The sequence below is a fragment of the Leptidea sinapis genome, chromosome 2 (genome assembly GCF_905404315.1).
Source record: "Leptidea sinapis chromosome 2, ilLepSina1.1, whole genome shotgun sequence".
In the NCBI taxonomy this organism is placed as follows: domain Eukaryota; kingdom Metazoa; phylum Arthropoda; class Insecta; order Lepidoptera; family Pieridae; genus Leptidea; species Leptidea sinapis.
In genome coordinates, this window is record NC_066266.1 from 3,187,225 (window position 1) to 3,209,972 (window position 22,748).

The window sequence follows — 22,748 nt, forward strand, 5'->3', positions numbered from 1 at the left end:
TAATTTAGTTTATCTACACTCATGCTTTAAATCCTCTATTAAAGAATCTAAAACAGTTAGCTTATTGCCAACATTAAAACACCCAATGTTCTAATAACCATTACATCATCCAAACGAGTGTTGTAATGTTGTACTGAATTTCATAACAACACTCCTATGTTTTTTTTTATCCCTTCATGCGCAGAGTTTCAACATACAGCCACATTATTATTGCTCGATGCGTGGTATCTGTATGTATTTCAATAAAAGAACATTTTCGTTTACGCGCGCTCCACACACCCAGAACGTCGCGCGCCGTAAAAAAAAGTAGTTTATTCGAATCCCCGCCATTTTTCTTCGATTTTTTTATTGTTTTGTTTACAAAAAATGAGCGATCATTTTAAACGCTGCAAAAGAACATAATATTCGAGTGAATTTTAATTATTGCACTATACAAAATGTAAATTACTACTAAAATAAATAATTGTTTCAATACTTAGTTATAGTTATATAATCAGTAATGAATGATATTAGGTTATTACTAGGACTGGTGTTTTAGTGTTAGCAGGAAGCTAACTGTTTTAGAATCTAAAGGATTCATATTCTGGGTGTAGATAAAGTCTTGTATGCAACTGTTGATAATTAGGTATTAAAACACTCATGTGATACTATTATCACACTCGGCTTCGCCTCGTGAGATAAATCCACATTCGTGTTTTAATACCCCTTATTACACAACAGTTGCATAAATAACTATTAATTTGGTACGTTACTGTATAACCACACTTCTATTGATCATTTATAATTTTTTTCCTTACGATAACTATACGGTAAACAATCTCCAGATTGCATATTCCATAGCTCAACTACGACTAATTAGATCTACAGTGCACGCCCCTCACTTTTGTTGTAAAGTATTGACAATATGGTTATTAAGGTGATGGGGGTTTTATCTCCTTCCCTTCCTTAAGAGGAAACATTAGAACATTAACTTCATACCAGTGAGAGGCACCTTTGCACAAGATGCCGGCTAGATTATGTGTACCACAACGGCGCCTATTTCTGACGTGAAGCAGTAATGTATAAGCATTACTGTGTTTCGGTCAGAGGGGGCCGTAGCTAATGAAATTACTGGGCAAATGAGACTTGACATCCTATGTCTCAAGGTGACGAGCGCAGTTGTAGTGCCGTTCCGAGTTTTTAGGTTTTTCAAGAATCCTGAGTGGCCATTGCCATTTTGGTGTTTGTACCGTGTACATATTCATAAACATTTAGTTAAAAAAGGTTATTTCAGTCTTTGTAATGGGCATGACGTATTAATTACCATCAGCTGAACGTCCTGCTCGTCAAAAAAAAGTATTAGAGCGCACGAATCAACGCACGCACACCTTCAAACTATATATGCGGTCGCTAAGCAATCTTGGGAGACAAAACCATTAAGTGCCACGCCGTACGCCGCCGAGATTGGTCGCTGTCCGAGTTAAACACTGACCTATTATATACCACTGGACTGGCGGCTGTGAAAGTGCTTTTGTGCCTGTTTGATATTCGCCATTTTGGTCCTGTTGACCATGTAGCGAGAGTCTGCGGTACTAAAACTAGTGATGACAACATAGATGGTGGGAAACTATTTACAAAAAAATGTGTTCATTATTACGTTGATTCTTGAAGTATAAATAACACGGAAAACGTACGAAATGAATTCAAAATGTAAAAATACTGCAGAGTATCTTACGTTCCTTTCCAGCTATTTGTATTATAATGTCAAAATTAATTCTCTGGACGCTCACGAGTGGCGCTTCAAATAGGTACAAAAAATATGCTGTCAAACATATGGAACAGTGTCCAGTGGTACTTAACTGTCTTCTTGTATGTACCAACCCTAGTGTTCCGCCCAGACGTAGGTATAAATTTCAAGCAGACCGCTGAGTTACGCTACTCTTCTATTGCCTGTATTGTGACAGTAGTGACCATTTCACCATACAAACTTTCTTGACTCTTTCTCTCCTTGTTTTTAACCGTAGGTCAAAATTATTGTCAAATAAACTCAATCTGTTGCCAGTGATAACTTCCGGTACGCAGACGTGGTCGCTAACTATGGGCCTCGTGAGAAAGCTCATGGTCGCTCAGAGTTTCTCTGCGAGATCGAGAAATCAGGAGATCCGTAGGAGAACCAAAGTAACTGACATAGACCAAATGATTGCGAAACTGAAGTGGCAGTGGGCAGGGCACATAGTTCGACGGACAGATGGCCAACGGCCATTAAAGTCAACGGGCAGTAAAGTCCTCGAATGGCGACCACGTACCGGAAGACGCAATATTGGTAGGCAAGATGGTCAAGATCGCCGGAATACGTTGGATGAGGGCAGCGCAGGACCGATCGTCGTGGAAATCTTTGGGAGAGGCCTTTCCCCAGCAGTGGACGTCTTCCGGCTGATGATGATGATGAAACAGTTTTTTTTTATATTTTTGTATTTGACAACAATAATCGAAAAAACAGTCCGATACAGAATATATAGCATTCCCTTTCAGTTACTAAAATTAATGTAATTTAATGGGCAAGGCGTATCAATTACTATCAGCTGAACGTCCTGCTCCTCTCGTCCCTTATTTTCATAAAAAAAAACTAAGAAGTTAATGCCAAGCGCAGCTGACGGTTTACGACTTGTCAATCGAACATGGTCTCATTATCGGCTGCAGTATTTTGCACAAAAGGTTTATTATTCGCTAAACATTGCTTTGGGGTTGATTAATTAAAATATTAAAAAAAAAACATATTGAAGTATTTCATCTGTATTTCAGATAGATGACACCGATGATGCAAATTTGAATTCCGAAGAACAGACTATTTGTGAGTATTACTTATACTATAGCTACAAATATAAATTTAATGTACACAAATTAAATTTGAAAACAAGATTTATCAACCGGCGACCTCTTGCGTTCCGTGCGAGCGCTCTTTGCACTGAGCCAACCTTTCGAGTTCATCTACAGGATCTACTTTACAGTTGATAACCTGTTCAACCCCAATATTTGCATATTAGGAAATTGATTTGAGATGTCGCCCTTTCAAATCTAAATAATTTGTTGATTGTTTTAAAGCTATGATATATTAGCTATAAATATCCGGACGACCGAGCCTTGCTCCGAATTTTAAGAATGTACAAAACTTGAACAAAAAAATATGCTTTCCGGAACACCCAATGTCCTATCTGAGCTATTATAGCTTAGTATAGTGGCGAAATTTACCTTTGTTTTCTAATGTTATTGTAGCTGATTCTCATTTAAACTGGTATAAAACTACATTTTTTAAAATTGAAACCTAGCTAGATCGATTTATCGCCCTCGAAATCCCCTGTATACTAAGTTTTATGAAAATTGTTGGAGCCGTTTCTGAGATTCAGATAATATACAAGAATTGCTCGTTTAAATTGCATGGATAGTGGTAATCTATTTTAATCTTAATGATTGTCTAGAAGCTAAGTTATGCATAGCTCGAATAACTTCCGCAGCACAAAAATATTGGCATAAAACTGCAATCCTTATAAAAATGTTTATAAAATGAAAACTACTGAGCCATACTATGTAAAATTTTTATAGGACCAAATGGCATCTATTCCGCATCGAATTACGTAAATCTGATCATAAATCTCAGCGTAATCGGTGTACATACATAAAAAATAAATACCGATCGAATTGAGAACCTCCTCCTTTTTAAAGTCTGTTAAAAAATACACTAAGCGGTTAATGTCGTGTTTTTTTTTTCAGTGGAAGTAGAAGCTGCTAGGGAGAGTCCAGCGCAGATCTACATCAGCACCAGTGATAATAAACTTATATTCCAAGACGGTATGTACGGACCCGACCTAAATCTTTTTTTTTTTCTGAAAGAGGAGGACAAAATAGCGTACGGGTCACCAGTCGTTAAGTGATCACCGCCGTCGACACTTTCTTCTAAAATCAGATAAAATACAAGAGCTTTTAGAAAGTAATATCGTTAGTGTTGATATTTTCCATTTATCCGAGAGCCAGTTCAAGTGCCAAATTAAAAAAATACTGGATAATATTTGATTTATTTACATACATATTTTTAAATACCTACTAAACATCAAAAGGTTAATATCATTGTAAATAATAATATAATATAAAATTGATACACTTTTTACACAAATTATCTTGCCCCAAATTAGGCATAAATATCCTGTGTTATGGGTTGCAAGACAACGATATATTTACTTATTTTAAACATAACTACATTTAAACATCAATGACTCGGAAACAAACATCCATATTCATCATATAAAATGCTTGCACCTACTGGGATTCGAATCTCTAGCTAGTAGGTAGGATCGCTTACCACTTGGCTATACAGGTGGGTATACTCGGTCATAATTTAGTGTACACTTGTGTAGATAATTATTTCTTTTGTTTTCTTTTTTGTGTTTATTAATTGTTTGATCTTTATAAATTTAATTTACTAACTACTAACAAACTGGCCATAATATTAAGAACATTGTTTATTTCTCTTTAGTTTCAATTAGTATTGCATAAACTTGTTTTGTATGTACCTAACATTGAATACGTCAAAGTTTTACATAGTAAGATGTGTATAGTGTATCTGACTACAATTTTATTAGACTTATATGTTATTTCTTTATGTACCTACTTTGTAAGTTGTAGTTGTTTGATTTTCCTAATAAAAAAAATATCGTCCTGGAACACCGCACAAGGAAGGTAGATTGAAAACTGCACTGCGGAGGACCGCCACACATCCAGATGGTGGGGATGATATCTACATTCTAATAGTTATTCTTTTATATTAGCTGATGTCCATGACTTTATCCGTATGGGTTTGCGCATTAGATCCAAAACGAAATATGAAATGTTTTAAAATCCTTTTTTACTAACCAATGTAGGTATACTGACCTACATATTGTTATAAGTGTCAATGTCAAGAATGACAGTTGTCATCTAAGTAAGTATATTGTATTTGTTATTTTTATTATTATTTTATTTTCGACGACCCATATAGCTGAATGGTTAGTGACCCTGCCTACTGAGCTAGAGGCCCCGGGCTCGAATCCCGATAGGTGCAATCATTTATATGATGAATATGGATGTTTGTTTCCGAGTCATGGATGTTTATATGTATTAATGTATGTTTAAGTAAGTATATTGTATTAAATATATCGTTGTCTTGTACCCATAGTACATGCTATGACTAGTTTGGGGCACGATAAATTGTGTCAATATTTTTTTATCTACCCTCATTCACAATTGCCATCTCCCTAAAATAAATTCGCGATTTAAGGATTCATCATCACATTTCAGCCTAAAGACGTAGACTCCTGGACAAAAGCCTCCCGCAAAGATCGACATGACGATCAGTCCTACTCTGACCTCATCCAACCATCCGGCGATTTTCACCAGATCATCGCTCCATCTTGTCTACCAATTACCAGTGGGAGGCTCTTTTGCACAGAAAGGCTAGATTATGGGTTCCACAACGGCGCCTTTTTCTGTCGTGAAACAGTAATTTGTAAGAATTACTGTGTTTCCATCTGAAGGGCGCCGTAGCTAGTGAAATTACAGGGCAAATGAGACTTGACATCTGGCTCAAGTTGACGAGCGCAGTTTTAGTGCTGCTCTGAATTTTTGTTTTTTTTTATCATCTTGAGCCGCGTTGCATTGTTATAGGCAGGGTGTATCAATTACCATCAGGTGAACGTCCTGCTCGTCTCGTAACTTATTTTCATTTAAAAAAAACTAACATTGCGTCTTTCTCTTTCGACTTTTTCCATAGTTTAGTATTTTTTTAAGCGAATTTTGTTTTTATTCTCCATCTTATCAAAATATTAAATCTCCAAATATATATACTTGTTGCTATTATTGTATGAGTAATTGAGTAAATGAATTATTATTATAGGTAAAACTGTAGAGTTATCGCATGATCAAGACGAGGAACCGACGTTGGTGACAATACGTAAGTTTATTGAAAATATTTTTATACATACATTATGCTAATGACAGTGGAGCATGAAGTATACTTTAAATTGGACATAAATCAGTATTTAACCTTCCGGAATCGAGAGAGTCAACAAAATCAGTTGTTTTTTTTGTTCGATGATGGTTTATTTTCCTATAAATATAAGTTTATAGGATTTCAATAATAACCATTAAAATCCGAGGAAGATAAGAATTCGTTTTGTTATTCGTATAAATATGTTAAATATATTTAGTATTTGACTCAAATCAAAATCACATTCACTCTCTCCTTTCTCTTTCTTTCTCTCTTTTAAAACAGACGTGTTCATCATTCTTCTTTTTCAATTTTCAACTTGCAAAAATTTAGGTTCATTTTACTTAATTACTTAAGTTAATTTAATGTTTCCACTTGTAGAGGGTAACGGGTAATCGTGTAAGAATTGGCTTCTTATAAATTACTGATCAAAATATAGACTAGTGGTATTATATTTGTTTAAACTTAGAAGTAAATCACAAAGGGTTTCTTACTCTAAACTAAAGAACATTAATTAAGGGCATGAACATAAAATAATTTTAATAGTCAGAACAGTTCATTCAAACTTACATTATAATTTACTAAATCAATATTTTGAAAGTAATGATTATATTATATTAAATATATCAAAGTCAGGAAAGTCAACTTAATTGCTAAAATTACTTGCGGATCGTATAAAGAATGTGTTATTTCTATAATTAGATGAGTTATGTCTAATTTATAGGGTAATTGGTTATCTACTTATTCTCAGAGGAACTCTGAGGTTTACGAGTGACAGGAGATAAGGAATAAATTGTAGATTAATTTATTATGTAGCTACTGTGAATGTATTAGTTATTGCTGGTATTATTATTACAGATAACATGGACAACACCATAACTGAAGGCAGCGTGATTCAGAACTTCACGGCGGAACAACTGCAAAACGCACAGGTCTGTTACGTGCTCTCTTATTTTTTATCGAAAAGGAGGACAAACGAACGTAGGGGTCACCTGGTGTTAAGTGATCACCGCCGCGTTTTTTTTTTGAAGTTACCCATGTCGTACCGTCCCGGATACACCGCACCAGGAAGTTCATTCCACAGTATTGACTACGTACTAACGTTGAAGATAGCTCCTTTAAAACCGCGCTGTGGAGGACCGCCATACATTGCTTTTTTTACACTGTACATTTTTGTAGGCATTTTCTCAATATTCCTGATGTACATAACAGAGACGGGCTTGATTATTTACAAAGTGAGCCCTGTGTTTGTGCAAAGTTCATCTAACAATCAGTTCTGCTAACTAACGCTTCCAATTATGGATCTCTAATGTATGAAAGATTGTATGCGAGTCTAGGTTTTATGGCAACTGTCAATCAATCCTGAATCCTCATTCTTCATTTTCACACACATTCCATAAATCAGTTATTAAAATATTAAAAGAAGGAAATGCAATAACACAACAATCTCTGAGCGCCCATTTAGAATTATTGCGATTGAATTTGTCTGAATAAAATAATTGGGGTAATTATGCAATACGTTCAAATAAGAATAATTAATTTACAGATCATTTCTGAAGGCAACGAGGCAGTGCGCTTGATACAGATCGAGCTACCGAACGGACACAGTGGCTGGGTGGCTGTCAGCGAGTAGTACTAAAAACTTAAGTTTGGGGGAAATTGTGGCTTTACCCCAAAGTCGTATTTACCCCAAATGCTTCAAACGCAGAAGCAAATGATAGCACTCTGTGTAAATGCACAGGTCAAATTACACACAGAAAAAATAAAATATTACACAGAAATTAAATGCTTGGTGTTGCCAGAACTTGGGCAACGGGTTTGACTCACAATCGAGGCGCGTATTACAACGAAATTAAAAGTTTTATTTTATTTATTCCAAACTGAAATAAGTTTCGTTAAGGTTGGGTACTTTTTGTAAATTATTAAACGGATAGAGGTGATTACCCACCATCAAATGTTTGTGATCTCTTATTGTATTTCCATATTTTATTTAATATATTATTATAAAATTACGGGTAATTATATCCAGAAAACTATCAGTTACCATTTCTTAACACATATTTTATAAAGAAAAATGTCATTCACAATCACATGAAAATAACAAGTCATTGACAATTTCGTTCAAACACCACCACCACTTTCATTTATAATATCTTAGATCATTTATAAGTTTAGATAGACTATGACAGCTGTGAAAACGTCGAAAATAATGGACTGTATGCGGTGTTTACATTTAACTGAATTTAGACAAGTATAATCGCATTCAGCAAACTAGCTTACTAAATTCAGAAGTAATGATGGGTTCTGAATGACTGAATCACTTAGAAACTTAATTAGAAACGCATTTAGGAAAGTGTAATCGCATTTAGTTACTGATTTCAGTCGCTGGTGGCTCTTCGTGCGTGGAGGACGTATCTAAGTTTTATGTTCCCGAATAATAGTAATAGCCTAAGCAAGTTTCAGAGATAGTTTTTGTCAGCAGGCCTTGGGATATTAAAGAAATGAAATTTGAAAAGTGTCGTACAAATCGCGAGTGAAAGCTTGTCACGCACACTAAACTAATATTCCTGGCCTGTTTTTATCGGTTGTCTAATAGCAAGAGAATCTATCTAGAAGTATAAAACATCTAAGGAATCACGGACTAGTAAAAACAGAAGGAGTCCGTAATATTAGCAAGTGAAGCACCTTTATCCTAGTGTGTGTGCGGTTACGGGGTATACCAGATACACAATTTTTTCTCCCTTAAAAAATCATATATCCACAAATACTTTTATAGTGTTATTTTTACACTTTTTCACAACGCACGACGGCATTTTTAAAATATTTTATTGCGACGCAAACTGATCTGTCACAGACGAATCTCATAATGGTGGCCGATCGGCTTGTATTAGTGTGTGTGCGTGTGGCTATGTATTTACACGTTCACCGGCCTGTTTTGGTGCCTCGCTGTTATGTAAGGTGACACGGAGTCCTTCTTATTTTACTAGTCCGTGCTCAGAATAAGATATTGTTTCCATAATTTAACGCAGGACTATTGATACGTTTAATATTGTAATCATTCTCTTATTTTCTAGTACTGTTTGCTAGACTGCATAATATTATTATTTCTTTAACTATTTTACGTAGTTATTAGTTATTAAAAGCAAGTGTTGTGTAACCGTAAAATATAGTGTGTCCCATGACTATACCACACCTTAAATATTGTAGATGTAACAATTTACTGTGTGCTTATGTATGCACGCAAGAAGTTATTTGGCCTAAAAAAGCAAAAATCCTTAAGTTTATTTATTCCTCGTGCTATTCTACGTTTGTTGAAAGAACAATATTGTAAAAATCTTGCAACGATGGCTTTGACAATTAATTATTAAATAACGAATACGACTATACGGGCTTGAACCCTTTGCCTATCCCAATAATGGACGAAGAAAGCAAAGAAAAAACGAATGTCGCAAACGCCAGAATATTTTAAGAACCAACTTCAACCTGCTACTATCGTGTTACAGTGATGTGCATCTTAAAATTTCACTCTTATCATTTTTTCATAACGCGCCTAAAGAAGTATAACTTCAAAAAGGCTTCATAATAAGGCTTTTATTTTGCTACATAACATAGGATCAAAAATAGAAGAAACACTATGAATTTATTTATTTTTTTAATTTAAAATTAAAGTGACCCATTCTGTTGAATAACAATGTCGCAGTCTTTTGATTATTTTACTTCCTGTCGCTTTATTGATCATGTTATAGTCAATATTTAAAATAATAAGTCTAAGTTCAGTTTGTAGCTCGTGGACACTTTCATACCAGTTCTTATAAACTAAATTTTTTAACGTAGCCCTTTTAAAAATAATTCTAGCGGGTTGAGGATCTGGGGATCTCGGTGGCTGTGGGGGAATTTATTTTGTTTGTACCTAGCTGGTTTGATTCCCGGTTCAGGCAATTATTTAAAAATCTATAAACGCAGTTTAAATTGTTTTTTAAACTAAAATAAATTCTTCTTTCAGTAAATTGTTACACCTACAATATTAAAAATACTTTCACTCCATGTAGCACAGCCGTGGGAAGCCCTGTATATTCTGTTTTGCAGTGTGTGAGCACATCAGATATTCTAAGTTTGTCTCAGAATGACGGGCGCAGTATGATGTGATCACAGTCTCTTCTTTATATCGTTTTGTATTACTTTACGACTCAGACTTTCTATAACAAGATTAGCTTGTCAATCTTCATATTATTGTGTGAACGTTTTTTGATTTTAAACAACTGACTAGTGACTAGCCCTATGATTTGTATATCATCATGATTCTGGAAATAAATCTTTTTTCTATTACATAACCTAGTTTTATTGCATGATTTTTATTAATTTATTTATGATGACTGTGATTAAGAATTTTACCATTCAAAGATGCATTACTGACAATGACGTTCCATAAATACAGACAAATCATATAATAATTTAATATAATCCATTGTATTTGTTGGATGCAGAGACATAATTATAACATCTTTGTTCTACTAACATACTATGAATGATATTAATTTGAAATAAACTTTTTATATAACTTATATTACTAAATATGGGTACCACAACGGTGCCTATTTCTGCCATGAAACAGTAATGTGTAAGCATCTCTGTGTTTCGGTCTGAAGGGCGCCGTAGCTAGTGAAATTACTGGGCAAATGAGACTCAACATCTTATGTATCAAGGTGACGAGCGCAATTGTAGTGCCGCTCAGAATTTTTGGGCTTTTCAAGAATCCTGAGTGGCACTGCATTGTAATGGCCAGGGCGTATCAATTTCCATCATCTGAACGTCCTGCTCGTCTCGTGCCGTATTTTCATAAAAAACATACGTGGGGCTCAAAGTTTTGCACTTCTAGCTAAAGGGAACTATTTGAATTTCGAATGTTATATTTTTTGAAACGTTGCAACCTCCTTAGTAATAAAAATAATTGGCGGGAAATCATTTGCCAATTGTTTCAAAGTTCGGAAACTTTGTTATCGTTGGATCCCTCATGAACTGACAGCGGAGCAGAAGCGGGCTCGCGTGGAATCGTGATCACAAATGCTAATGAAGTACAACCACGGACATTCTAATGCTGTTTATGACATTGTCACAGGAGACGAAACGTGGATTTATTGTTTTGAACCCGAAAATAAATAAACTAACTTGTTAATGGGTGTTTGAAAATGAGAACAGGCCAACAAATGTGAGGCAGGCGAGAAACGTTGGTAAAAAAAAGATCGCATTATTTTCTCAGCTACGGATCCCATCTGCACAATTCCACTTGAAGATCGAAAGAGTGTTAATGGCGAGTGGTATTCTACGATTTGTTTACCCAGCGTGTTAAAAAAAATTCGCGAAAGACGACCAATAAGACGCGTTCTACTACCTCATGACAACGGTACTTCACACACGGCCAACAAAACTAAGTCATTTTTAGCTTCCAAAAAGCCTCCGTCACCCATCCTGCAATAAGCTCCGACCCAACACCCTGTGATTTCTGTATTTTCCCCAAAATCAAAGATTTGATGAGAGGTTTCACCTTAACCAATTCCGAAGAGGCAGTGATAGCGTTCAATCAGCACGTAGAAAACATGCCTTCGGATCTGTGGTCCTCCTGTTTTAGAAATGGTTCGACCGCATGAAAAAATGTGTAAAATGTAAAGGAGAGTATTTTAAAAAGCAAAAGACATAATATTTTGGTTATAACATGTTGTTTTTATGCGCTTTATATTAGCTTCACTTGTATGTTTGTAACTGACTCCTTTAGACGCGATTTTGAACCACTTTAAACGGCCAGGTTTCATTGAAACTTTGTAGATTTATCAAGGACCGATGATAATACACTAATTTGATAAGATTATTGTATTTGCAAAATATCATTTATGCCAATTTATATAATTTTTAAATTAATAAATCACTAATAAGCGCCATCTAGTAATTTATACTACAAAAGAACCGCGTGACATGTCAAGACGGTTCCACAAAATTATAGTATCTAATTCGTTAAGAAATAAATGGCGGTGAATTTGTATTTCACGCCATCTAGCAGCATTTTTACTCTTAAGGCAATTATGAAATGATTTCATAGAACGTACGTGTATACAAATGATGAAGTAATCTTTTTATTTACGAAAAGATGGCGCTGTTCAAGTAATCTGTTTCCATTATAAATGCGGGATTTAACTGAGCTAATTATTATAAGGGCGCGTTCCCACTATGTCGTAACGACTAATTTATCGTTCGACGACTGTCGTCTCTACCTGTTCCCATTATAACGATTGTTTGTCGTCAACATTTTTTATCGTTTAGCGACTGTCGTATCTAGCTGTTCCCATTGGATCGCTCAGATCGCTCGCATCATCAGCAAGCTACAAATCTAGTCGCCTCTGCGTTCGCTTGGTGATTACTAGTGCGTTTACTCTCCTGAGTTCAATGGACGAAGATGAAATTTTAATAATGTATTTCTTTTTGAAAAGAAGGAAAATGAAGCAAGCAATGAAAAGAAAGTACTGGGTACATCCAATGTTAATGAAAAGAATTCCATTAGGATTATGTCAGAGTTATATAGAAGAATTAAAAAGTGATGATGGAAAGTTTTATGAGTATTTAAGAATGACTGTCACCACCTTTGATAGCCTACTGGTACGACTTGCAGACAATCTTAGAAGAGAAAACACACATTTCAGAAATTGTATAAGTGCCGAAGAAAGACTAGTGATAACTTTAAGGTAAGTAAATAAAATGAAAATTCTTTATTAATTTATACATTTATTTATTTAGAGATTTATTTTAGAGTTACACGTTTTATAAGTAAAGACATCTTTAAATTATATATTGTCAAAATTAAAAGAATCTTGTGTGCTATCAGACAAATTAGTATAGACTGAATTTGGTGATGAAGCCGGTTCCATAACTTGATTGCTAGTCGAAGTTGATGCACCTGGATCTTGTGTAAAATATCCTGTCGGTTGTGATAAATGGTTTTGATAGTCACCATAGTTTGCATAAGTATCATATAAATTATTACGAAGGCGTTTCTTTTTAATTTTTTCAATCAGTTGCATAATACCCGTTTGGAATTCAAAATTTTCATCATTGTCGAATGATGCCAAAGATGGTAAAATTCCTTTAATAAAGGACACATGTGGGTGTTCTTGATTATTTAATTTATAATCTAGAAATTGTGACATTTTATCATCTAATGTGTCAGTCTTAGTTTTCTTTTGAGTAGAAGGTGCTGCATCACTTAATGTATCAGATATAGAATTATTAGGCTCATTAGATGAATCAGAGGTCATACGGGGCTCAGTAACTTTTAATAAAAAAGACAGCTGATTCTTATAAACATACGGCCTAGTAGTTTTTGCGCCTGCACCAGATCGCTTTTTTTCTTTTTCATTTTTCAGGGATCTCATAAATGCATCTCGAATATGTGTCCACTTTGTAGATATCTGTGTAGCTGTAAAAGTAAAATAGACTTAAAATTAAAATTTGTTTGTGTATAGATTTAACATTATATGTATTAACATATAATCAGTCTAATACGTAGTCAAATTATTGTTCATGCAAACATCTGCACGTTTTTCAGAGTTTAAAAAACTATACTAAGATCGAGTTTTTCCACTAGTATCCCCGGATGTTTCCGTGAACAAGTAAGGGACTACGTATTAGACTGATTATATGTTTATACATAATTATAATGTTAGGGCATTGGTCCTCGAATATAAGCGTATTATAATAGCTGTTGTATTTATTTACAGATATTTGGCGTCGGGATGTTCGTTTAAACAACTGCATTATAATTTTAGAGTGGGAATGTCAACCATCAGCAAAATAATCAAAGAAACGTGTTCTGTTATTTGGAGCGTATTAAGTGCAGAATATTTAAAGTTGCCCAATACCGAAGAAGAATGGAAAGCGATCGCTGAAGCTTTTAAAACGAAAGCAAATTTTCCTCATTGCCTCGGTGCGCTGGACGGCAAGCACATAAGGATTACAAAGCCAATAAATAGTGGTTCTATGTTTTTTAACTATAAGGATTATTTTTCTTTTATTTTATTTGCAATTGTTGATTCAGAATACCGTTTCATTTACGTTAGTATTGGTTCATACGGAAAAGAGTGTGATTCATCTATCCTAAAACAATCCAATTTTTTGAAGAAACTAAATGATGGTACTTTAAATATACCAAGACCCACGCCATTACACGAAAATATGCAAGAAGATATACCATATGTATTTGTTGGAGACGAAGCCTTTACATTGTCACAAAATTTATTGCGACCTTATGGCGGTACTCATTTAGACATTAAGAAAAAGATATTTAATTACCGTCTAAGCCGCGCGAGAAGATATGTTGAATGCACTTTTGGTATCTTATCCAATAAATGGAGGATCTTGCATAGACCATTGGATGTATGTGCAGAAACAGCTATTGAAGTTGTAAAGGCTTGTACGGTATTACATAATTTTTTAATAAAAAAAGACGCTATATACTTGGAGAATACCCCAACCGTTATGCCCCTGGTAAACATGCCTGCAACACAGCTGCGTCCAAACGAAGGTGGTGGAAACGCAGTGCGCTTACAATTTTCCGACTATTTTGTATCTGAAATAGGCTCCGTACCTTGGCAAAACATTACAGCACACGTATCATAATAAATAAAAAGTTTCAGAAACTTACCGAAATCTTTTCTTTCCTTTTCCTCCAACTTGTCAAAATTAGGTTCAAAAACGCAACAAATTTCTCTCCACGCGGCTAATTTCAAACCTTTGTCTTTATAAATGTCTAAAGTTTTGTCCCAAAGGACAGCCCTTTGTTCCACAAGTGGAATTAAAACTTCCGGTGTTATATTATTAGCCATTGTTATACGTCCACCATGCGCAGGAGTCTGACAAGTTCTAACACGCACAAAGTAAACCAAGTACAGACGCGAGGGGCGCGCGGGTGCGAGAGGGAAGGGAAAACACGTGGTCTACATAGAGTTGCCGTCCACGATTTTTTTATCGTTTTACGACGGTCGTGCTTGTCGTTCCCACTGTCACGACAAAGTGTCGTCACTGCAAAAACTGTCGTAGACGACAGTAAATTGTGTCGTTCTAAATGTGAACACCTCCATTTAAACATATAAGCCACGACACTTAAAACTACACGATTATCTGTCGTCACGACACGGTGGGAACGCGCCCTAAGAGGTGGTGGAAGTTCGGTGATCTCCGGCTAGCTGAATTAAGTGATCTTTCAATATAACGAAAATATTTCTATTCGCAAATATTAAAATCCCTTCATTAAATCTAAAAAAAATAACTGAAAAATGAGAAATAAATAATAAGTAGTTAAATAAAACTAAAAAATACGCTTTATATAAAATTCAACTAAAAATAGAAAATAAACTTAAATAAATTTAAATTGAAAATAGTGTAAAAAAAATATATTCTATTGTAAAAAATCCGGTGTCCGGGTCGGTGTCCGTTTTTTTTTGCAAAAGAGTATATTGAAATTCAAAGAGAGGTCTAACTTAGAGTAAAAACAAGTTAAATATTGTATAAATTTATTTTAATAAAATAATGTAACAATCAAAAACTATATTTTCTGATTTTTAGTGTGCATAGGGTACCATATCCGTTATTTTTGATGTCCATGTTCCATAGCCGTGATTTGAATTCTGCGGAAAAAAACAATTATAATTAGAATCAGTCGCTATCATATAATTGTAACCATAAATAACTCATGTTTTTGAACACTTTAGCATGTTTTGAGGTTTTTTTGAAGTGAAACTTCTTTAGAATCGTTGTGATTTCAAACCGGATGGAATGGAAAAAACGACAGGTAAGAGACACAAATACAAAAATGTGTAGGATGAAGCCGGCAAATAATGAGACAGAAATATGCATACTATTTTATTTTTATGTATGACGCGAGTTGGTATACCTTAATATATTCTTATGTCATACGCACGACTTATAACCGCATAGACGCCAGGAGAACATAAATATGGTAGCGGTGTTAGTAATGTCTTTCATAGCGGTTGAAATCATGTGTCATCCTAGCAACATGTACCAGGACTTCATATGCAGTTTAGAGGTTCATGCACAATGCAGGTTTCACTTCTGACATGTGTACTTTGTATACACGCATTTCTTTTTTCACTTTCACAATATTTTAAATGTAGTGTCATACGCCATGATCACAGTGCAACTGAAGGAACTGAACTGTGGTGGAGGTATATATCTATCAGTCGAGCCAATGCAGGGTTGGGGGATTCGGAAAATTTGGAAAAACTTTGATCGTTGACAATACATCTTCAAAACTAAGGTGGGTCCATCTTAACACAATATTTGCGCGGCTGGTGGGTTTCCATCAGGTAACGCCGTCGCTCTTACATTAAAAAAAAGTGTATGCACTTACACATAAGTGATAAGGCACACCTAAAGTTAAAGGCACACCGCACGCAAGAAGTTTTTATGACAAGGACGAGAGGATGTTCAGCTAATGGTAATTGCCCTCCCTGCCCATAACAATGTATTGCCGCTCGGGATTCTTGAGAAACCGAAAAATTCTTAATGACAATAAAATTGCGCTTGTCACCTTGAGACATAAGATGTTAAGTCTCATTTACCCAGTAATTTTAATATATATGCAGACTACAGTTATTACTTCTTTGGCGTAAAAATCCTTAATTTTATTTATTCTTCTTACGTTTGTAGAAATAGCATGATGTTTTCTTGCCTTAGTTCTATTGTTTGACAACTGCGTCTTATCTTTTTTTTTATTTTTTTTTTATTTTATTTTACCAGTAAGTAGTTATAACAATTAAACCATAAAAATTACTAACGGCCGTTCCCAATATACTATCTACAGATAGAGACTAATTACTACCTTCTACTGTCAGTAATTAGCTGTCAATAATCTGAAGCTGTCCCAATATACCCGATAAGTCATTCTTATCGCCTTATATTGGGACGCGTGAATTGAAATTTCCATACAAACTTGTAGCGCTGGTAAGCTATACGTCGTCCCATTGACAGACAGCGTGTACGGATAAGGTGAGTTACCGTCGATAAGTTTATTGGGACAGAAAAGTCAACGATAGTTACGATTTTTATCTCAAGTAAAAGATAGACTGAATATTGGGAACGGCCGTAAATGTATAACTGAATTGTAGATAAACACGTTTTTTATATGTCTTGGGGCTCAATAGAGTGCAATAAGTTAAAGGTGTTGGGAATCTATAGAAGTAGAAGGAATGTGCCGACCTTGACGTACATTTGAAAACATCACGGATGTACAGAAAGTGGGCAAAAGAAGCGAACAAGGGTGAATGTGAAGAATGAAATTATGGGTACCACAATGGCGCCTATTTCTGACGTGAAGCAGTAATGTGTAAACATTACTGTGTTTCGGTCTGTAGCTAGTGAAATTACTGGGCAAATGATACTTAACATCTTATGTCTAAAGGTGACGAGCGTATATGTAGTGCCGCTCAGAATTTTGGGTTTTTCAAGAATCCTGAGCGGCACTGCATTGTAATGGGTAGGGCGTATGAATTGCCATCGTCCTGCTCGGCTCGTCCCTTATTTTCATAAAAAAAATATATAATATGCTTGCTACTTACTGTAACTAATGAATTCCGCTGTAGCTGATGTTGCCAGTTAGAAGCACTTGATTCCGCGGCACGTGTCCCCGTATAAGGCACACGGCCGGTCAAACACCTTTAGCGGCTCGCATTTGCCGCAGAACTGTATCACTCTGAAATAATAATTAAAGTTTTTTTTTATAAAAAGTAAGCATATATAATATTACATTAAAGAAAAATAAGTTCACTAGCACATTTATCAAGTTAACTGACTAACTTATTAAAATATACAATTTGTTATGTTTTTAAAGTGATAACCCTCACTTCTAGGATTAATTAAAGAAATTATTTTCGATTTGTAAGACCAACATGTCAACTCAATTTCTTAATATGCAAATATTGGGGTTGGGCAAGTTATCAACTGTAAAGTAAATCCTGTAGATGAAGCCACAACCTGAGAGTTGAACAAAATCATACAAGATTTTATCAACGATAAGTCATTCAAACGGTTGGCTCAGTTGGAAAGAGCGCTCGCACGGAACGCGAGAGGTCGTGGGTTCGAGTCCCACATAGATCAGATTTATTTTTTATTTTATTTGTGTAATTAAAATAGTATTTTCTTTGATTTTAGTTTTTAGTATTATTATTTGAGTGTTACACATTTAAATAAAACACTTTTAAAGGATGAAAACGCGTGTAATTGTAACCGTTTTTCCATATCTCAGGAAAGGTCTCGAAACGTCTCGGGTTAGCTAAAATAAAAATGTAACTTTTAGGCAAAAATCTAATGTAAAAAACAGATACAATTACACACTTTTGAATCCTTTAACAGTGTTTTATTTAATTAAAATAGTCAAAAAATATTTATGTTCTGAGGCGTATGTAACAGATTTAATTATTATTAACTAAATTCGGGCTTCACTGTGGCTCTTTATGGATACTAGCTGTTGACCCAGCAAACGTTGTATTGCCGATATTAAAATCGCGATACAAAAGTAACTGTTGATCGTAGATGGGTGAAAATTTGAAGTTGTATGTATTTTTTTTACTTTCAATTTAAAAAAAAAAAAATAAAAAAATTAAAAAAAATATTGGCGTGGACCACCCTTAACATTTAGGGAGATAAAAAATAGATGTTGTCCGATTGTCCGATTTTCAGAGGTCTATACCCAAAATGCACTCAAAATTTCATGAGAATCGGTCAAGCCGTTTCGAAGGAGTTTAACTACAAACACCGCCACATGAGAATTTTATATATTAGATAGATTAACGGCAATATACGAATTTTCTATGGATTCGATTGATCGAAGAATGTTAGGAGATTCGCGATTTTGAACAAACAAACATTAGTTATTTAGTGTTGGACTTAGTATCCCGTAGCACGAATTAGGAGGTAAAAAATATTGTAGTTGATAGAGCTTTAGTCCACGATATATAATGATACCACTCTTATTACAAGATAATGCACCGTGTAATATCTTACTTACATTTAGACAGCGTTTCCGATAAATTCTCTCAGACGGCTGCTTTTTCTCCGACACCTCCAATAAATATCGTTAATGTATACAAATACCAGTGGGAGGCTCCTTTGCACAGGAAGCCGGCTAGATTATGGGTACCACAACGGCGCCTATTTCTGCCGTGAAGCAATAATGTGTAAACATTACTGTGTTTCGGTCTGAAGGACGCAGTAGTAAAATTACTGGGCAAATGAGACTTAACATCTCATGTCTCAAGGTGATGAGCGCAATTGTAGTGCCGCTCAGAATTTTTGTGTTTTTCAAGAATCCTGAGCGGCACTGCATTGTAATGGGTAGTGCGTATCAATTACCATTAGCTGAACGTCCTGCTCGTCTCGTCCCTTATTTTCGTAGAAAAAATCTTGACAAATGATATACCAAAACCATCCTCGAGGACCACGCTATCCATTGGTGAAAACAGCATGGAAAACGATGCAGTACTTTTTGAGTTTTTCGCGAACAGATAGACAGACAGTCGCGGCAGAGGACATTGTTTTATAACATGTAGTTATTTATTTGTACGAACCCGTAATCTCCCTTCTCCATCCACTTCGGATCAATTTTATTGAGCTGTTCCCACTTGCCTTTGGGCAGTCCGCATATCAGATCAGCTTTCACAGTGCGCAGTGCTATCACAGGCGCTGGTAGGAATCCTGCCAAAATAGTTTAATAACTTTATTTTGGTTTGGAACAACCGTGGATGGAATTCGTTACAGCTTAATTGAATTTATTTGTAAAACCTTAGATCATATAGACTCCAAAAACTGAAAAATATATAATAATTTAATACACCATCTTATGAAAACCTTTAATATTAATAAAATACTATTATTTGCATGTAAAGCGCGTCTTCCTTAAAGGCCGGCAACGCTCCTGTGATTCCTCTGCTGTTGCAAGAGAATGTGGGCGGCGGTGATCACTTAACACCAGGTGACCCGTACGCTCGTTTGTCCTCCTTTTCCATAAAATAATGTACCACCTATTGACAGGTTCAAAGTGTGATGGGTCAGCCTACGAAAAAAATTTATGTGCGGTGCGCCAAAAGTAGTTTTCACTTCAAATACTACGGTAAATGATGTGAAAATACCCAGACCTTGTAGTGCGGGTTCGAATCCCAGCGAGGGGTTGCAGTTCCTCTCCCCCAGCAGCTTCCTGTAGTTGAGGTCTCCCTTGAAGAGAACCGCGACGGCGAACTGAAGGTCCCTGTATAGATACGGCTGGATCTTCTTCATGTCTTTGAAGGTGTGCGGCGACGTCCAAAAGTCATCGCACTGGCCAATGGAGAATCAATGTTAATATCACTATATAATTGAAGTGTCTGTTTTGAATAACAAAAAATACCAAGCTGATTCCTAAGAGGGCTGTATGCTACAACTCCAGAGATCAACCAAAGATGACCCTCGATCGGATCGACCAATAATGAAAAAAGTGTGTGTGTAGTTATGTATGCACGCGAGAAGTTATACTTCTTTGGCTTAACGAAGCAAAAATCCTTAAAATTATTTATTCCTCCTGCTATTCTACGTTTATTATATTCGATAATTAATTATTAAAAAACGAATACGGCTGTACGGGCTTGAACGCTTTGCCTATCCTAATAATAGACGAAGAAACCAAAAAAAAAAACAGTCAAAAAATTTTAGGAGCCACTTCACCCTGTTACTTTTGTGTTACAGTGCGCGCGCATCTTAAAATTTCACTCTCATCATTTTTCATAAGTATAAGGCGCCTACAGAAGTATAACTTCAATACGTAATTTATGGTTTGGAAACAAGCGTAACTGCCACACACAGGGTTAGCACTCACTCTTAAAAAAAAAACAATTAAATTCAATTTTTTATTATAAATTATTCCAGCTTTACCAGACAGTATTTACTTTGGATTCCATAGAGTTTGCACCTCATTTTTACTATATTATTTTATCTAACGGCATTCGTATGTGAGCTTGTACAATATGTTAACTTATTGTAATTAAATTACAATGTACCTACATGTTTCTGATGTACATGATCTATTTAAATAAATTTATTCATACATTATCACTTACTAAAACTAAATTTACAACTGTAATTAATATTAATTACTATTTATATCATTGCTAGTTGTAACCCGCGACTTCGTACGGATTTGCCATATTGTTACACCACATGCATATATACAACACAATTACAATATATCTCTAATCATTAAAGCAGCTTTCGTTAGGAACGTTTTTCTCCGACTGCAAATCCGACTAGCACGAAAAATCTTTTCATTTTCCGTGTTAATACATATAGCTTGCGACAGTCATTAATGTGGCTTTCTATATTGGTAACAGAATTTTCAAAAGCAGTTCAATAGGTTTTATAAGACAATAAGGGACGAGACGAGCATGACGTTCAGTTGATGGTAATTGATACGTCCTACCCATTACAATGCAGTGCCGCACAGGATTCTTGAAAAACCCAACAATTCTGAGTGGCATTACAATCACATGAGTAAATTAAATGGCACAGAGACTAAGCTTCATATAACCACGCGAAATGGTTGCACTACTACAATGATCCGCGTCGTGTGTGAGTGTCCACTGGCCGCTTATTGCGTACACGGCGAGAGCCAGTTGACAATCCCAATGATAGCGCGACACATGTATTGTTTTATTAATTGCAAGCAAGCATTGAGTATTTTCACATAAAAAGCGATTTTAAGTATATTATTAACATGATTGTTTACTGTAGGTACTGTATGCATGACTAATACGAGAAAAAATAAAAATGTATCATATTTTAACTGGTACAGTAAAATTTGGTTTTTAATCATTTCTGTTTATTTCTATATTGTTTATTAAATAAAACTAGCTGACCCAGCAAACGTTGTATTGCCGATATTAAAATCGCGATACAAAAGTAACTGTTGATCGTAGATGGGTGAAAATTTGAAGTTGTATGTATTTTTTAATGTTAACTCATAATCAAACAAATTTAAAAAAAAATTAAACAAAAAAATCGTGTGGACCACCCTTAACATTTAGGGTTATGAAAAATAGATGTTGGCCGATTCTGAGACCTACTCAATATGCTCACAAAATTTCATGAGAATCGGTCAAGCCGTTTCGGAGGAGTACGGGAACGAACATTGTGACACAAGAATTTTATATATAATATGTATCTGCTAAGGAAATTGCGAGATATTCCCAATACAAGTGTACTAAGACAACTTACTGGGAAGTCTCAACCACTTAAAAATGTCTATTTAATCTTTGAAATAAACGAAATTTATTAAATTATTATTATTTATCATAACTGTGTGTAGGTATTTGTTTATTTTCAAATATCGCAAGTATCGTTTATAATACTTCCCCGATATCTAATTGAGCTAAAATTTTGTACATCTGCATAATTTCGGTTGACAATAATCTTATATATAAAATTCTCATGTCACAATGTTCGTTCCCGTACTCCTTCGAAACGGCTTGACCGATTCTCATGAAATTTTGTGAGCATATTGAGTAGGTCTGAGAATCGGCCAACATCTATTTTTTATACCCCTAAATGTTAAGAGTCCACACGAAATTTTTTTTTTTGAATTTTTTTTTACATTTTTTTTTTTAATTTGTTGGATTATGAGTCAGCATTAAAAAATACATACAACTTCAATTTTCACCCATCTACGATC

At 35.1% G+C, this 22,748-nt stretch overlaps 2 protein-coding genes across 5 annotated transcripts in view; one reads left to right on the top strand and one right to left on the bottom strand.

The window, feature by feature from the left end:
* The window catches only part of LOC126977667 (zinc finger protein 470-like), a 50,279-nt gene extending 39,953 nt beyond the window's left edge, over positions 1 to 10,326 (top strand). The window contains exons 22-26 of the mRNA XM_050826410.1: positions 2,782 to 2,830; positions 3,748 to 3,825; positions 5,903 to 5,959; positions 6,854 to 6,927; positions 7,542 to 10,326. Coding sequence (XP_050682367.1) covers positions 2,782 to 2,830; positions 3,748 to 3,825; positions 5,903 to 5,959; positions 6,854 to 6,927; positions 7,542 to 7,628 — 345 coding nt within the window. The 3' untranslated portion in view covers positions 7,629 to 10,326. The remainder of the gene's footprint in view (positions 1 to 2,781; positions 2,831 to 3,747; positions 3,826 to 5,902; positions 5,960 to 6,853; positions 6,928 to 7,541) is intronic.
* Positions 10,327 to 15,532: 5,206 nt separating this feature from the next.
* Positions 15,533 to 22,748, bottom strand: part of LOC126977812 (damage-control phosphatase ARMT1-like) — a 34,339-nt gene continuing 27,123 nt past the window's right edge. For all 4 annotated transcript variants that reach the window (XM_050826448.1, XM_050826428.1, XM_050826420.1 and 1 more), the window contains 4 exons: positions 20,188 to 20,365; positions 19,621 to 19,747; positions 17,614 to 17,747; positions 15,533 to 15,663 (listed from right to left, as the gene is read on the bottom strand). In XM_050826448.1, coding sequence (XP_050682405.1) covers positions 17,651 to 17,747; positions 19,621 to 19,747; positions 20,188 to 20,365 — 402 coding nt within the window. In that variant the 3' untranslated portion in view covers positions 15,533 to 15,663; positions 17,614 to 17,650. The remainder of the gene's footprint in view (positions 15,664 to 17,613; positions 17,748 to 19,620; positions 19,748 to 20,187; positions 20,366 to 22,748) is intronic.